Raw genomic sequence first — 18450 nt, forward strand, 5'->3', positions numbered from 1 at the left:
CTTGGGACGTTGATAAATTTAGCTCTCGTCTTGTGTATTCTTCCGTGTGAAAAATCACTCCCCGCGCATATTCACTTTTGTAAATAAATATACAGAACAAAATCTACTTGCTTTCTGGCGATATATGTGTTTCAAGCTAACAGCTCCACTTTCGTTGATTAGAAGCTAGATCTTTTCATCGCAGATCCCAGAAGAGAAAGTTGCGTAATACACTTGCGTATCTGTAAAAAAATATTCTACTAAGATTCGTTCAAGACAACGATTTTAAGGTCTAATAATCATCAACATAACAAGCTTGACGCCTGTTTAAATTAATGCTTTCCTGAATATGCAGGAATTAACGGGATCTGACTGTTGAAATCTCTTCGGCTTTTACGGATCACAAGAACTGTACTCTTATTCTCTTTAGGAGATCGGTACTCGTTATTGCCGAGCATAAACAATACTTAAATGCGGCCATCTAGATTTCGATCTCCTTTATGAACTAAGTGATCCTTTCGATGACAGAATCAAACCTTTAATAATGAAAAGAAAAAACGCTGCCGTACAAACTTGGAATTTGAATACGCAGTCACGGAACGAAAAGAAAAAGTTTTTGCCACAAGGCGCTATTTAGTACATTTATTGGAAAAATTTAGTTTTGCGTGTTTCGTCTAAAAAGAAGGGTTATTTACTTTGTAAAAATGAAAATCTGTGGCATTGAAGAAGGGACTTAAGTGTGTTCATTTCATAACGTTGCCTTCTCCCTAACCAAAACAATTACGCTATCATCTTGTCTTCCCCAAAGTTTTCTTTTGAAATAATGTATTATTAAAAATGAATACGATTGTTGGTGAGTCGCTGACATCTTGTCATGTACCAGATCTGTGGACATTATTTGAAAACCTTTACTTTTCAGAGAGTAAACAGCGACAAATATTTGATAAACTTTACTTTTCAGAGAGTAAACAGCGACAAAAAAGTAGCTAATCAGTACACGATGTTATTAATTAATCATCCAGAGTTAGGAAGTTTTTTGCATGCAGATTCAACGTCCTTTCAATATTCTTAATGACTTCATTTCGATGGCTTTTCTTCTGCTAGGATCATTAAATGAGTCACCGCCACAAAAACACAAGAAAAAAATTCATTAATTATCATTTAGATTAATTATGTGTTGCAAAGAAAGGCGGAATCTTTGGTTTCCTAATTAAAAAAAAAGGTATATTTGAAAACAGCTGTCAAATACTAAAATATGAAATTCTGAAATTTGCTGCACATTTAGGGGCCATGTATGATCAAAAACAATAAATAAAAGCAAATATTTTAGGGATGTTTATTTTTCTCAGGGCTAGAAATAAAGGCTGGTCTAAGGACAATGTCTGTTGAAATATAGCTTTTTGTCTGGTTAACTTCTTGGATGGCTGAACAAATTGTCTGTTTGTTTACGAATGTTAAGAAGCTAAGTTCAGGTTTTAAATAGAGCTATATTACTTTTCATGTATTTAGTTTGATGCTGCATGTACAATAAAAGCATTGTGAAAATATTCTAACCTTCTTTTAAAAGGAGGGTGAAAGTTTATTGATATATGACATAATGCTTATTTTTTTCTGCTAAAAATGGATTGTATCTCAGCAAAAATAGGTTTGACTCAATATCTTGATGAGCACAAGCCCAAATAATGTTTTTGAGCCTTGCTCATACTGTTAAACAATACTTGATCAAATGAGGAATTTTTCATATTATTTTCATTTCAGTTATTAATCTGTTTACCACTATCCTACAGGTGAAAGAGCTTTTGAAGTCATTGAATGTGACATTTTATGCTCTGGAGATAGACTTACTAGGTAATATCAATAACACTAGAAAGTTGATTAAACAAGAAAATTGGATAAGTATTTTTATAACTTTTCTTCATTCATGTTATCAAAGGCTCAGTATTATCCCTTAAACTTGTAAAAGTGACTAGCTTCTCCGTTCTCTGTACATTTCCTCAGGTGCTGAAAGGAGAACTTTGTTTAACCCTTTAACTCCTGTGAGTAATCAAGACAATTTCTCCTTACAATATCAATACAATATCAAGCAGACAAGTGATGAGAATAAAGAAAAATATCAGTTAGAGGATTATAAGTTGATCTAATACCAAATTCTCCAAGCTAACATCACAAGAACTGTATAAGAGACAGTAAGGAGAATTGCTAATGAGATCATGGGAGTTAAAGGGTTGATAACTAAGAGCTTTTTTTAGGTGGTGATAATTTTCCTTAGTCTTGTGACCTCTAATCTGTGATTTGCTGGTGATGTCATAAGGGGAAATAAGATGTTATTCACTCCTAGTGGTCAAATAATTAACTGACCTCCTATTACACCTAGAGGCATTATGCTTCTATGTATACAGGCAAAAGATGTGCGTTTGTGGTTACTTTCTAGATGGTCCAGTTGTTTAAAGGGTGCTTAATGCTAACCAACTGAAAAAATTGCTATCCAGTGGATAACTGTCAAGGAAACGAATGTGCTCTCCATGGGATGGAGATTTATCCAGTGGACAGCTTTATTCACTCTTCAAACAACTAAGGGCAGACTGTTAGAAAAATGATTTTGTTTTTAACCTTTGTACTTCATCATTCTGAATAGTTGCTAACTTTTTAAGTTGTCTTGTTTTTCTGTTTTTTTTTTTCTTCAGACAATGGATCAACGATACAGGACAAACTGAAAGAGATGACAGAACAAAGAACAGTTCCAAATGTGTTCATTCGTGGGAAACACATTGGAGGTGCAGATGCTACGATGAAGCTTCATACAGATGGAAAGCTAATGGAGTTGATAATGCCTCCATCAGAAAACTACACATATGATCTAATTGTTATTGGTGGAGGTTCAGGTGGTCTTGCATGTTCCAAGGTACTGTCTACAGGGTATCAGCACTGTTATGAGATGTTCACCTTGACTCATAAATTGCACACTGAAGATCTAATTATTATGTATATTTAAGCAATAGACTGCACCTTCTTTCAGTTTCTATCATTTTACAAAGTAGAGGCAAGAGATTAACAAACTTTTCAAATGTTAGCAAAAGATGTTTTTTGTCTTGTCATATGCATGGGGCAAAGAAAAATTCTGAGTCCCCATGTGGAATCAAACCCTACACCTTTGGAATCCATGCTCCGATACTCTGCCACTGAGCCCCAGAGACTCTATGGGGAGCAAGGCTCTTTACAAAGTCCACATACAACATACATCCTGCATACTGTTAGGATCAGCAATGTCAATAGTGTCATATTTTATAAAAAAAAATTTGAAAGATGGTAAGTTTTAAGCTTGGCAAAGAAATAGAGAAAGGTGTTTTTCATCTTGTCACAAGCGTGGGACAAAGAGAAAATTCTGAGTCACCATGAGGAATAAAATGTTCTCCCAACAACCCAAGTGGGTTTATATGCCAGTAAACTGATAGAAGTGCAGGCTATTGCTTCTAAAAAATTAACTTCCAACAAAACATATGGTATTTACTCTTGTATAAGTCAAACTCGTGAATAAGACGACCCCCATTTTCAAGGTCAAAAATCAGATTTTTCAACATTTCTTGACAAAAAAATTAAATTCAGACAGATAGGAATTTCCCAAAAAGATAATTCAGAATGTATTGAAAACATGGAGAATTATGGTACTATGGTTCAATTATTTTGCTATGAGTTAATTGGGGCAGTAAATGATAGGTTTTTTAACCAACAAGGGTGCTAGTAGTATATCTCTCATTTTATGAATTATATTAGAGGCTCTGAGAGTTCATATTCACACAAGGGTAGTGATATAGATGGCAGTAACTATCATAATGCGGTTATGTTTGTGGAGTAAACATACAGACATAGTGATGATGACATGGACATATTTCACAGCAGCCATAACCACATAAAGACAAGAAGAAGTTTTTTTTTTGTCATTATGTTTATAATGTTAAAATGTGGACTCAAATACATGACAACAACCTATCAACATGGAGATAGTTTATGAAATGACACACAGAAAGAACAGATCTTTCTTTACACCAATTTATAACAAGTGTGAACCAGGCCTTAGGAAGATCATGATGGAGTCTGGATTTCTGCATGGATTGGAAATCATTTCCAGCTCCAGAAAATCATGCAGCAAAATTCTTGAACAGTCAAATGCACACCTTTAGATGTTGTGGTCCCATTTTGTACATCATTTTTGGAGGGAAAGCTCGTGAATACTCAATCTTGTAAGACCAGAAGTAATCAATGGCTTTTCTTTTTTTTATATTTTAAATAGGAAGCAGCAATCATTGGGAAAAAAGTTGCAGTTCTGGATTTTGTCAAACCATCACCAATTGGCACTACTTGGGGTGAGTTTCCATTTATACCTCCTACTCCTAAGATCTAAATATCAATTCTCCACACTGTCTGCCATATATTAGCTAAACTTTTTATCCTTGAGAATTTATCAATTAATCAAAGAATTTTCCTTGTTGATTTTTCCTTTCTTCTTTTCACCTGTCTGCTTAAAACTGTGTTAAATTTGTAAGGGAAAATTATTTTTAGTGGCCTTATTGAGTGAAACTGCTAACATTTACATGTTCGATATGATTGTCAATTCTCTCATTTAATTGCTACACATTTCCTTGTGAATTTGTGAGAAGAATAGGGTGTTAGATCAAGATGTAAACTTCTACCTGATAGGTTTCAATATTCCTATTACTTGATTGCTAGATAATGTATGCATACTTTAGGAAGAAGTTTGATGTTAATCACTTCTGGGAGTCAAAGCGTTAAGATTGACCAATATCTAATTTCTCATTACTGTATTACCACTGAGTCATTCACTAAGATCATGAGAATACAGGAAATGATCCCCAACTTAAGATGCTTTGATTGTCAAACAAATTCTCCCTGTAAGTATCAAAGGAAATGTATAGGGAAGGGTATGGAGAATATAGAGACCAATGTTAGGGTTCAAAAAGTTAATTATGCATTTTTTATATTCTCTATACATTTCCTTTGGTACTGATAAGGAGTATTTGTTCCGTGATCGAACAGGTAACCCTTCAAACCCCCCCCCTCCCTAATATCAGTTTCTTTATTCTCTATACCCTTCTCTATTCATTTCCTTTGGTACTGACATGGAGAATTTGTTTAGCAATCAAAGCAGTTGACCCTTCACCCACCCCCCCCCCCCCACATTTCCTTTGTTACTGACAAGGAGTATTTGTTTAGCGATCAAAGCTTGTTTGGCTGGCAATCATTTCCTCAATATCATGGTCTTGATGAATGATTAAGCAGTATTACTCAAAGGGGAAATTAGATGATGGTCACTCATGGGATGTAAATGGTTAAGAACAATTCAGTTTTTGTTTAATAGATTTGATGTAATTTTTGTAGGTCTTGGAGGCACCTGTGTGAATGTTGGTTGTATCCCAAAAAAACTCATGCATCAGGCTGCTATTTTAGGTATGTTTTTTTCTCAGACAATTTGTGTGATTGCTAAAGGCAACGTATTGGAACAAGCTTTTAGATTGAAAATGCACCACAGGTGGGTGCATTTGAGGACCAAAGGTGCAGAATAGACAAGTGACAGGGTTCAAGATTCTGGAGGGTCAGGGGCATGATCTCTTGGAAAATTTTGATACAAATTTCTGAATAAAAAAGGATTTAGGACATAATCTTTAATTAGTGTGCCAAGCTCAAAACTTATTGAATGCTTCTGGTCAAATAATGTACCATTTTCTTTCTTTTAAATTGCCAGTGTCTTGAAAGCGAACCTTCACCACTTGTGGAGAGGGTGCATATGCACCTCTCACGCCCCTTCTTTCTACAGGTGTACACTAATAGTATTGTAGAGGTTATTTGGTCACATCAGGTATACATTGAACAATTTGTGCTTCTCTTTAATCTCTCATAGGACATGACTTAGAAGATGCAAGACAATATGGATGGAGTTTTGACACAACAGGTAACTACATAAATAGGGTAATTTAGTATTGTCAACTGAGTTGATAGCATAAATTGACCACCATTAAGAGTTTCAAAATTGACATTTTGAGTGTAAGTTCTTTGTCAGAGAAATACTCTGGTTGTGCCTGGTTGTGGGTACCTTTGCATTTATGGCTACCATATAAATCAGTCTCAGTCATCTGAAGCAATGATCATTGCACTCCCAAGATCTCAATATACTTGCAGATTTTTCACAGTCTCTTCTAAATCCATCCATAAATTTCTCATAATTTTTTACATGTACATGTAGCCCTGAGAATGAACCATTATACCTCTGTACCCTCAGATGAGTTTGCATATTCTCCATACTATTCTCTATACATTTCCTAAGATGCTGATAAGGAGAATTTGTTTAATAATCGTTGATTATTTCTTTTATTCTTGTTACTTTAATGTTTGATTCAAGGGTGATATTGTAAGGAGAAACTAGATGCTCATCACTCTTTGGAGTCAAAGGGTTTAGTATTCAATCAAATAATATCCCTTAGGTAGCATTTTCTCTTTAATCATATTTCTGGAAATTTTTTTGATACTGAAAGAAGAGTCCCTTTTTGGTTACTTGTGGAAGAGAAAGAGTTAAAGATTTCACATAAAAGTTTCTTCCGTTATGATTTTTTTTCTTTGGCCTAAGGTTGGAACTCTTTCTACTTGTCCTTTTTTTTGTCTGTTTTAGTTGGCATCAGAACTACAACTTAATTTTCAACTTTTTTTTTTTTTCACTTTTTTTCAGTTAATCACAACTGGGCCACAATGAGAGAAAACGTTCAGGTATATAGATCTAGATGATTTACCCATTTAACTTTGCCAGTTTTGCTGTGATTTTGCTTCATTAACACTGAATAATGTAACTTTTTGTAACTATTGTTTTTTTTTCCACCCAGAATCACATTGGGTCTCTTAACTGGGGTTACAGAGTGGAACTTCGCGATAAAAAGGTCACATATAAAAATTCCATCGGCGAACTTAAAGATGCTCACACTGTCAAAGTAAGGATGTGCTCTGCAATCATGATTATATTTTATCCCATGTACTAACAATATTTTCCGTCACTTCACTCTCATTTCATGTTTCAAGTGATCTTTATTCCCAGTTCTCTTGTTCCATAGGTTAGGATAATTAGAGACCTTGAAATCAAGGTTACATACGATGTATAACCAGGAAACTCTATCTCTCATAATCAGCCTTGAAATCATCTCTTCCCTGAGTAGATCTATCAATAGAGAGGTTTTCAGGGGAATTTTTTAGTTCCAAAACCCAATCAAAACAGAGCTATGGTGATCCTATTGTCTCAGGGTTTGAGCTAGGATTTGACTATTTAGGGTCAATTTGTACCTTTAGGTTATTTTTGGGGGGACATTTTCCATTTCTGAGGGTCGCTTAAGCATAGGGAAAATTTCAAACTGAACTAAAATTTTAAACATTTAATGAAATAGCAACAAGTTACATTGTAAGGTGGCATGCTTCTTTTTATCTTTCTCTGTAAACTCTTAACTGTATGATTCTCTTACAACCAGCAGCTGATCATGGCCACTAAAATAATTAAGAAAGTGATTATTTGTAAACGAACAAGACCAACAACTCTGTTGTGCCATTATCATTTTAACAATATCATATTTGTTCTTGCTTCCACATTTCATTGCAGATCCTTCTTAGTTAATTAACATCTTACATGTACATTTATAATAGCAGTATTTCACGATTTCAAAATTCTCTTGTTCTTTGTAGCCCACTCTTCAAGGGCTAATGAAAAATCGAAGTCCACAGAAGGTGGCCCCTCGATGTGTATGGTCATAAGTACATCTAACCTGTTGGCTTTTAGTCTGTTTCTCAATGCATGAGATTTAATCCTGTTTTGGGAACTGAAGCCTCTCTCACAACAATTTCGGGGGAAAAAGCCGCAATTTTGAACATTTTGTCAAAGTATCCAGAATTGGATGAAACACTACTAAAGTGGTTTTGGGAGAAGAAGAGTCAGGATAAGTCTAAAAGTCTTTTATTTTGAATCACAATTCTGTAGTTTAAAAAAACAACGCTTTACTCAGCCGAGTTCTGTCAGATCGTGTTGCAATGTTTACACAAGCCGTGGGAATGACTGCTTCTGATTGGTCAGTTTCCGATGTTGTCAAAATGAGACAAAACAAACATCTAAATCTTGCTTCTCTTATCTTTCACAAAAATTGCTGTTAGCGTATTAATTCTGCGGCTAAAACCAAATTGTTTATTGAAAAATTGTGCCGTTTATGGTCGAATTTGTGTTGAATTTCAACTCTTGCAATTTTTTTTTGGGGCACAAATACTTCAGCAAAATTTGTCGCAAAAATCGCTCGCTTTTTGAGGGGACAAATTGACCCCTGAATCATTTTTGGACGGGACATTTCAAATTTTATTGCGGGATTGGCGCACTGGCGCGGCCTGGCTCAAACCCTGATTGTCTTACATCAAACATCTGCTCACATGCATTGGGCAGCGAGATCAGTTTTTTTGGGATTGGCAGTTGACCCAACAAAAGTATGATACTTTTTGCTGGAACAAGCCGATTTAAGAATAAATCTACTCTTGAAAGGGTTAACCCTAAAAAACAGAGAAGATGGATACTCCCATTGATGGGTTCCTGGTACAACTTATTCAGGCTGTTCATTGGAATTTTGATGGCCTAAATTTTTATTTTCGATAAACTTGGAGAACATTATACTTTGATTTGTTCTCTTGCTACAAAATTTCTAAAACAAAAACCTATATGAACCATTGAATAGCCTTTTAACCCTTAAACTCCCAAGATATGATTGTTAATTCTCCCCTCTAGCGGCTACACATTCGCTTGTAAATTAGTTTCAAGAATTTGGTGTTAGATCAAGATGACAACTTCTACCTGATAAGTTTGTATATTCTCATTACCTGTTTGCAGGACAATTGAGGAATATTAGATGGAGAAGTTACATGTACATGTTAATCACTTCTATTAATTGAAATGGTTACGACCTAGTGTAAAACATTTATTTTGAGTTTTAAGCAGTATCTTTTTTTTCTTTTCATTGTCCAGACCATCGATAAAAAAGGAAGAGAGGGGGAGATAACAGCTCAACATATTGTTCTTGCTACTGGTCTACGTCCGAGGTACCCTGACATCCCAGGAGCAAGAGAATACGGCATCACAAGGTAGTAAAGTAGTACATGAGTGTGTCTAACGTGTTGTGATATTGGAAATGATGTCCAAGTGATAATGATGGTGGTGTTGATTTTGATGGCGAGAATTACAGTAATGGTAATGATAGTGAGTCAAATAAGGGGAGGAGAAGAAAAAGGGAGATATTAGTTGTTATGGAAATAATAATCTGAAGCTTTTTGATGACGCGGAGCAGGACATGGGGGATGTTGATAATTTTTAAGGAGTGTTTTGTCAATTGAAATTTATTTCATTACATACTTTTATCAAATTCCTCTTCGGAAAAAAAAGCCGCTAGAATTTGCTTCGCTTCCAACATGTCTTAGTAGCTCAGTTCTGTAGGCTAATTATGTAGTCGAATCGCGTGAACGAGGTTAGTCCTGAGAAGGACTGTTGTCGGTAACAACAGTGATGGATTTTTCAACAACCTCCGCAGCAGTCTTTATCAAAGTAATGAGGTATAATCAACTGAGTTGATAATAATCTGACTAAGGGCTAACGCTCGAAACGTCAGCTTTAAAACTCTTTACGGTGGTCAATTTACGTTATCAACTCAGTTGATAATATCTAATTACCCTGTTATGCTCTCGCACCGGCGCAGCAGAACAGTTTCCATAGAAACTTACCCCCTTTATTCTTTAGTTAAGTGATGACTTCCGTTTGGGTTTTCGAAACTGTCCCTCTAAGGAGCAACTTCACCCGGACGATAGGACTACATCATCTAGTATGCATGTCTTTCGTTCTCTAAGTCCAAATAATTGATATCTTACATTGTCTGTTTATTTTCAGTGATGATTTGTTCTCGTTAGAAAACAGTCCTGGCAAGACTGTAATAATCGGAGCATCTTACGTTGCTCTGGAATGTGCCGGGTTCTTAGCTGGGATCAAGCTTGACGTAACTGTTCTGGTGCGATCAATTCTCTTACGAGGTTTTGACCAGGTACTGCACTTCAGAATAACCGTGGATCCTTAATCATTCGCCTCATTGTGAGGCTTTTCCGAATCAATGTCAGTATCAAATGGAACTGCGCACCTACCTCTCTCCTAAACCAAAATTAGCCCTAACTTATTATCAGTTGACTATGGTTGGGTTAGGGGAGGAGTTCGTTGGCAGTTGCTCAGATACTCACAGTGATGCGGTTTTCGTAGGTGTTAAGGTTGTTAACTGCATGGTTTGAGCTCCTTGAAGCACGCGATTTCATATCCAGGGTTCTAGCCTTATAAAACGATAGGTTGTCTTGTTAGGAAGTTCTGAATTGTATCAAATCATGCTTTGAACAACTTAGCCTAAAGCGTCAGACTAAGCACTTAGTATTTTGATATTCGAAGTTTTACGTGCAATCCAACATTACGATCCAACGTGGCTTTTTGTCCGTGCTAAGGTCACAGTTATCGAGATTGTGCTAATCAGCAAAAGATTGCGCTGTAATGGCCCAAGAGCGCGTTTTCCACATTAAGAAGAGATTCAAAAGCTCTCCTTGACGGAGAACTGCAAAAGGGTTCAAGCGGATTTGGTCGCCTTTTGTTAAGATTTCAAGACACTTTGATAAACAACGGGAGAAGGAATAACAACATGGAGCAACAGGCAAAGCAACGCGAGGGGTGGAGAAATGAAGGGAACTTATTTTAGACGTTTCAGCACTGCATCATATATTTGTGAAATACACGCTTGAATTGTATAGCATATATATTATACCTTACGTGTGGCGAGGCGGTCTGACTGCCGCTGCGGTGGAATCAAACCCAAATTTAATGAGCATCTTGTGATAGATTATACGTGATTTTTGTGGTTTGTGTTAATGTGATGCTTTTATTTTATTTTTGTAGCAAATGGCTGAGTTAATTGGTAATGACATGATCAGCCATGGAATAAAGGTTAAAAGACCATCAATTCCTACAAAGGTAGGTGTATGCATCACTTAAGAAGAACTAGCAGCTGTTGTTGTTGTAGTTGTGGTCTTCATTCCTAATCCATTAGTTAAATGAGCAATTCACAAGGTCAGATTTGATACTGCAGGATTCCTGCCCCAGATACATATGGTTGTTTGTTTGTTTGTTTTTAATATGTTTCTTTCTTTCCGTCCGATTTCGAACGTATCCGTCCGTCCGCTTGCGGACATTCCCTTGGGATTTCATTTGAAGCCGCTATTCAGCGGTCAATCAGACTTTCATTCCGACTATTTCTTTGAATTTCACAGTAAGGTGGTGACATCGGAGTATTCTGCCATTGGCAGCCATCTTTTAAGAATAGGTTTTTGACACTCCTGTTGGTGGATTTTTCTCAGATTGAACTTATAGAAGAAGGAACACCCAGAAAACTAAGAGTTTATTATAAACATTTAGACAGTGGTGAGGAGGGCTCCATAGAGTGCAACACTGTAAGTATTTTATTGGTTTGGCCGTTTCATTTTTGCTAGTGCCTTAAACGGTAGTTGTATTACAAACCTGAGATCTTTTTAAGTGACTATGTTAGAACACTGTTTGATGAGTACCGTAAAAGGAAAACCAAAGTAATCGCAACAGCCAATTAGAAGTAAGGAAAATACCCTGAAGAGCCAATGAGAACTCAAATTAGAAACAAGTAAAGCGCAGGAAAACGCGGGCGACCAATTCGTGATTGGTGTTTGTTTTGCATAAGATTGGTTGAGGGAGTGGTGCGGGTTTTCAGGACCAGTCACAAAGAAAATTTAAAAAACCAGTGCAAACACGGATTTGAAAAGTTTCGAAACTCAGTTGAAAATTGCTCTTTATTCACAATGGCCATTAGAAAAAAAATATATTACACGGAGTCAATAAGAGCTAAAATCAAGTGCTTGAAGCGCGGGAAAACGTGAGTGACCAAGCCACATCAGCCAATCAGAACAGATGAAACTGTAACTGTCAAGGGGCCCATGAGAACTCAAAGTGCTGAAAACAAAACAGCTGCGTGAGGGCGGGAAAACGTGAGGGACAGCTCGTGACTTGTTTTAGTGTTGCTTTTGATTGTTTGAGAAGGTTACGTGAGTTTCTAGGTCAACCATAGAAGGGAAACCATTGTAATACCAATGAACGTGATATAAATATTTTGTTTGCTTTTGACATCAGGTGATGTTTGCGATTGGCAGAGACCCATGTACACAGGGAATAGGTCTTGAGAATGTCGGAGTGAAACTCAACCCAAAGTAAGTGTCAGTCCGTATCAATGTACTGTTTGACCACAGTTGGCAGTAATGTCGCAATCTGATTGGCCAATTTGCCGTTGTCGATAAGAGTACAGACAACGCTGCTCGTGTTAACGTGTCACGCAGTGATTACGCACTGAAAGAATCGTTTTATTTGATGTCGAATGAGTGCTGAGCCTCGTGAGTCCACAAACATGACCACTGTGATGACGAATCTTGTTGTCGATAAGGGTACAGACCACGCTAAACCACTGTCGATTTGTTCATTTTTCCTCGGATTGAAGATTGACGGGGTTGAAACGGAGGGAGTTGTAACGAAAGTTTTAATTCTCACTTTGAGGCAAAATAAGAACGAAGAAAGATATCGTTCATTTATCTCTATACACCCACTGTTAGTATCAATATTCTCCTCACTCTTCCCTATACTTCCCCTTTGTTAATAACAAGGAGAATTGATTTAACAATCAAAGTTTCTTTGACTGGCGACAATTTCCCATATTCTTATGTCCCCAATAAATGACTCAGAATTGTTACTGTAAGGAGAAATTAGATGCTGGTCACTCTAAAGTTTCGAAGGGGTGCAATGAACGCGGAATAGAGAGCTAATAAGTTTTAGTCTTCCGCGAAGATTCGAACCTCAGACCTGTCGAAAGCGTAGCTTTTGCACTGATCGCTAACCAGAAAAGCTTTGACCGTTATCGTGTTCTGATGCCCGACCAGAGAGCTTAAGAGAACACTTAATGGGAAAAAGGTGGTAAGTTTCTAAAGAAATTGTGGTGCTGCGTCGGTTGGTGAGCATAACAGGATAATTTAGTATTATCAACTGTCTTGATGACGTAAATTGGCCACCGTAAAAAGTTTCAAAAGTGACGTTTCGAGCGTTAGCCCTTCGTGAGAGCGAAAGCCGCTCTTACGAAGCACTCGTAGATAACCGGATTCGCCCTGACGAAGGGCAAACGCGCGAAACGTCAGTTTTGAAACTCTTGACCGTGGCCAATTTACGTTATCGACTCAGTTGATAATATTAAATTACTTTGTGGGAAAGTCACTTCTAGGCTCATATATTAGAAGCGTTCCGCGTGTTTCCAGCATCAGCAATGTCGGAAGCGTAGCTTTTACACTGATCGCTAACCTGAAAAGCTTTAATTGTTAAAGTAAAAATAATTCTTCCTGTCGGTACAAAAGGAAATAAGTGAGTGGAGAATATTTATACTGATTTTAGGGTTTAAAAGGTGTAAACATTACCTACGAGTGCTTCACAAGAAATGTCTTTTCTCTTATAGGAATGGGAAAGTAATCGCTGGCGACAATGAACAAACTAGTGTGCCAAATATTTTTGGTGTCGGAGATATCATGGATGGCAAACTAGAACTCACTCCAGTTGCGATTCAGGCCGGTAGATTACTTGCACGTCGGTTATACGGAGGCCAAAATGAATTGGTAAGTAAAACTCGCAGCCTGGTTTGTAGTACAATAGAATTAAGGCTTGTGTGTCTCGATCCCCTGTGTTGCAACGTGTTGAGAGACTGGATTCCAAATCTGCTCTCCTAGATACAATAATTTTTTTTGTGTGATACAGTGAGGCCTTGTTTGTTACTAACGAGAGCGCTTTTCGATTAAGTGTCATGAGACCAATGACAAAGTAATCACAACCGCCATTCGGAGGAAAGAAAAATTCCTCTAGGTACCAATGGGAACTCAAAGTAAAACCAAACAGACTGTCTAAAGCGCGGGAAAACGCGGGCGACCAAGTCGTGATTGGCTTAAGTTTTGCATCTGATAGGTTAAGAGAGTGGCGCGACCGCCAATCACAGCGGAGTAATGTTAAAACCATGCAATTACGGATTATTTTCGATGCTCAATTGAAAAATGGTCGAAAGAAATGACATCCTTTTATTTTTCCATCAAACAAGCTATCACGTTCAAATTTACGATAGATTACGGTGAAATCTTTCCTGAGAATAATCACAACGGCTAATCTGAAAAACCGAAAATATCACGGGAAAGTGATGAGAATTCTACGTGAAACAATCAAACTTTCCGAAGCGCGGGAAACCGCGATAGGCTAACTCAGAACGGCCTTTCAGAAGAAAGGAAATCGTTTTAAGGAGCCAATAAGAACACAGATAAAAACCAGCCAACAGCCTAAGGCTCAGGTAAATGTGGGGGACCAAGGCATGATTTGTTTTAGTTTTGAGTCTCAGTTGCTGAGAAAGTGGTGCGTGTTTTCTTGACCAATCTCAGGGCGAAGTGAAGCAGTGATACTCAATACTAACTTGTGTTTATCTGTTTTAGTGTGATTATGTAAATGTCGCTACAACAGTATTTACACCATTGGAGTATGGCTGCATTGGTTTGTCTGAAGAAGACGCCATTGCCCGCTTTGGGGAAGAGAATGTGGAAGTGTACCATACTAACTACCAACCTCTCGAGTACACGGTCGCCAAACGGGACGTGTCCGGCTGCTATGCAAAGCTGGTTTGCAACAAAAGTGATAATGTAAGTATTGCATGTTATTGGGGTCTTTACAGAGTGTTATTACACGGCAACCCTTGCCTCGGTTAACCAAGGTAAAACGATTGGAGAGAAGACGATCTAAAATTGGTTACGTCCACAGCCCTTTGGTTTGACTGGAATACGCCTTCAAACCATAAACCAGAATAATATATGTAATTTGTTTGAATTCAAAATTTCATTTTCTCGGCTAAAATATCATTTTAATGAATCAAACTTTGTCAGATTGTTTTAGATGGAATGGTCATTTTCAACGCATATAGATTAAGTGTTGTAAAAAATTAAAGATATCTCAACAGCCAAACAGAAGGAAGGAAAATACCTTGAAGAGCCATTGAAAACTCAATATTATATAGATTTAGCCAAGCCTAAAAGCGGAGCTCTCATTTTTTTTTTCTCAACGCCTTGCCCCAGCCAGGACTAGAACCCGGGTCGTCCGACTCGGAGCCCAGTGCACTGACCACTGGACTACTGGACAAAGCCGTGGCGTTAGAGTGCCTACGGTACAGTTGACCACGCATGTTAAAAGTAGCACCTTGTACGGTCGTACGGTCGTACATCCAAATTTTTTCGGCTTGATGGGTTACTACTATTTTGTATAATTATGGGGCTATGCTCTGCGAGCTCCGCTATGAAATAACTAAACTGGGTAAAGCGCGGCAAAACGCCAGCGATGGTTTTACTTTTGCATCCGACTGGTTGAGGACTTGGTGTGAGTGTTTTGGACCAATAACTGAGAGAAGCAAAGTCAAAGCAATTTCTGATTTCTTTCGATACTCAGTTGAAACTTGCTCAGCGGCTTCTATGGATTTTCTTTGTGGTGAAAAATGTGATGTGATCCATCGAAGAAAGATACCCCAACATTTGAACCTAGTTATGGCCTAGCTCAGTTTAGAGTTCCCTGAAGCTCAGTGGTGAGAATCGGAGCGAGATATGCGAAAGTCAGAGGCTTGACTCCTCATACAACACTCAGAAATTATCTTTGTCCCGACAAAACTGCAAAAACTATCCTTCTCAAGGCTGGTGCAAGAATCGAGAACAAAATCGCCGAATATTTGAAATCAAAACCAAAGCCATCATTCAAGAAACGCCTTCGGTGTTGCAGTTTTTAGTGCACGAGGGGGTTGATGCTGATACATTTTTCTTCATTAAAAGCTTAATATTTTTATGATAGACTATATCTATTCGCCTTCTTGTCTTAGTAGTGGTCTTATTTAATTCCTTTCTTTTGTATGTAATGATTTTGTCTTCTCTTTATGCATTAATTTTCCAGCTGATATGTATATCTTTTCTCATATTTGTTATTTTATGTTGTGTATGTATATATAAACTCTACACCGCCTCGATTAGCTTTGCTGTGTGCAGTTACCTCTCTTTCATTAGTTAAACTTTCATTAGCTAATACACAGAAACAGAATGTGTCCTTTCTTTCACTGACATTTACAATGTTTCTTGTTTAACGGATCCATTAACTTTCCATTTTGTTTTCGTGCAGGAGCGCGTCGTCGGCTTCCACGTTCTTGGTCCAAACGCTGGAGAGGTGACGCAGGGCTATGCTGTGGCCATTAAGTTAGGAGCCACGAAAAAAGACTTCGACAGAACTATAGGTATCCACCCCACAGTGTCAGAGGTGAGTGTATCGACTGTTAGATTCTCCTTACTATACCTTCGTAAAGCAAGAAGATAGGTTGTGAGAATTTGTCTTTTGGTGGAGATATGTTACGTCAATCGAAGTCAGACTTGCTTTAACTGGGCTCCAGTTCCAGGAACTTGCAAGAGCGTGAGAACCGGAGGGGAGGTGGGGGGAGGTTGGGGGGAAGAGGTACTAAGCTCAAAAATGGTTATCTATAATGTAAGCAGCAAAAAACAAAAATAAAAACAAGAACCGGCAAAGGTAGAGTTCTTGATTAAAGCTCGGCTTTTAACTCCATAATCTGTTTCCTTTGTGCTATGTGGAATTATTATATGAGAAGGTTGAAGGTTGAATGTGACTATTCCTTCGACAAGACTCTGAAAAACAGAGAATACCGGAAGGGATAGGGCTATGGGGGGGGGGGGGGGTTGAGGGGGCGACGGCGATGGTAATTTAGGAACGGAGTAGTAGAGAGGGTCTGTGCGTGAGTGCTATGAAACGTTTAGTAGCGTTTTCTAATTTCCCGTGTAATCTACAAAGTGTGTTATGTTCGAATATTTTTCTGTAGGTGTTTACAACACTTGGAACAACGAAGAGCTCCGGAGCGGACGTTGCCGCTTCTGGCTGCTGAGGTTAGACCCTGCTGTCGCTTTGTCTTAGAATAATGAGAGCATGCAAACGCTTCTTGTTTATTCTGAGAGCGACAGCGGGGTTACACACCTCACCTCGGATGACCTCGGTACAGTAGCGACGTTTCCTGTTTGCTTATATGACGGTGGAGTTTGTAAACTCATCTTTGTGGGAAAACTTCACCCGATGTTGTGCTGGAGGAAATTCTGACACTATTTGCGGATTTTTTTCCGTTGATGGTCAATTGCACTGTATAGATATTGACTCTACCGTGTTGGACTCATTGGATTGCAACGCTGTTCAGGAAGATTGCGTGACAAACACTGTAACGAAGTGTTACATGATTCTAGTTGGTCACGAAACAGTTAAAACTTTGACTTCTTTTCTTTCCTTTTCGCAATGTACGAAGTTTCACCGTTTAATTAACTGTATTCAAAGTATCGCGAAATTTTATATGAAAAGGGTTTCTTCTCCATTAATTGTTGTACAGGCGTCCAAATGTTTCCTTTTTTTTTTTTTTTTTTCAATCATTACTTAGTAGCACAAAGGTATATTTATTTCCATTTGGGAGAACATTGCGGAAATTTAAGACTAGAATTTGTTGTGATTTAAGGGAAGTTTTAACCGATATGAGACCTACTATTGAGCAATTTTCAATCGTGTGTCAAAAGGAACCCATTGTTACTTTAGCATGGGAGCAGGCTCTCATTAATGGCGCTGCAAGACGAGCGTTTTTCCGCCACCGGGAAGATTAAAGACGAGTTGGGGAGAGGTTTGCCGTTCTCCTGTCGGCTCGTGTCGCTCAAGACCTCATACTTTCTCGCGAGTGCCGAAGCGCTTATAATGATGGCCTGCTCGCACACTACTACTGCTCTGTCCTTACATATTTTTTTTTTCGCTCTGTGATAGTTCGCCATGTGTACGTGAATTTCTCACTGGCTACTTTTAGTACTTCGTCTTAATTGGCCGTTGTGACTACCGTGTTTGAGGTTTCATAACTTTAAATTCTGATCTTACTTAGCTTTGTGCAGTGTACAGCTTACAATCTACGTGGTGGGCGCTTGGCTGAGAACTTGCATGGAGCGAGTTTGTCACGCGTGGGAACAACACAAGCTTAAGCATGAGAAGCATGAGAAGCATGCGAACCATGCCGGCCGCCCTCGTACGCCTTACTCGCTCCCTCGCCAAGCCCTCTTTACTTATTGTTGATGTGAAATTTTCACTTCTCTTGACTGTCGTAATTCAGGTAGATAAACAGACAATGGACCACTGTAAAATAAAAATGTTTTGATGAGTTGTGTCCTTCCTTCCTTCTTTTTATTGCCTCGCCTTCGTTCCAGAAATGGTTTTACATTTTCTTTCTT

At 38.1% G+C, this 18450-nt stretch overlaps 1 protein-coding gene across 2 annotated transcripts in view; it reads left to right on the top strand.

Annotated features, from left to right (window-relative positions):
- The window catches only part of LOC131786399 (thioredoxin reductase 1, cytoplasmic), a 19818-nt gene extending 1438 nt beyond the window's left edge, over window positions 1-18380 (top strand). For both annotated transcript variants that reach the window (XM_059103452.2, XM_059103453.2), the window contains exons 3-18: window positions 1767-1827; window positions 2664-2881; window positions 4268-4340; window positions 5374-5442; window positions 5894-5944; window positions 6716-6753; window positions 6867-6971; window positions 9026-9141; window positions 9938-10088; window positions 10976-11050; window positions 11434-11526; window positions 12233-12309; window positions 13593-13749; window positions 14605-14808; window positions 16319-16453; window positions 17025-18380. In XM_059103452.2, coding sequence (XP_058959435.2) covers window positions 1767-1827; window positions 2664-2881; window positions 4268-4340; window positions 5374-5442; window positions 5894-5944; window positions 6716-6753; window positions 6867-6971; window positions 9026-9141; window positions 9938-10088; window positions 10976-11050; window positions 11434-11526; window positions 12233-12309; window positions 13593-13749; window positions 14605-14808; window positions 16319-16453; window positions 17025-17087 — 1686 coding nt within the window. In that variant the 3' untranslated portion in view covers window positions 17088-18380. The remainder of the gene's footprint in view (window positions 1-1766; window positions 1828-2663; window positions 2882-4267; window positions 4341-5373; window positions 5443-5893; window positions 5945-6715; window positions 6754-6866; window positions 6972-9025; window positions 9142-9937; window positions 10089-10975; window positions 11051-11433; window positions 11527-12232; window positions 12310-13592; window positions 13750-14604; window positions 14809-16318; window positions 16454-17024) is intronic.
- The last annotated feature ends 70 nt before the right edge of the window (window positions 18381-18450 follow it).

This window comes from Pocillopora verrucosa, chromosome 11, assembly GCF_036669915.1.
Source record: "Pocillopora verrucosa isolate sample1 chromosome 11, ASM3666991v2, whole genome shotgun sequence".
Taxonomy (NCBI): Eukaryota; Metazoa; Cnidaria; class Anthozoa; order Scleractinia; family Pocilloporidae; genus Pocillopora; species Pocillopora verrucosa.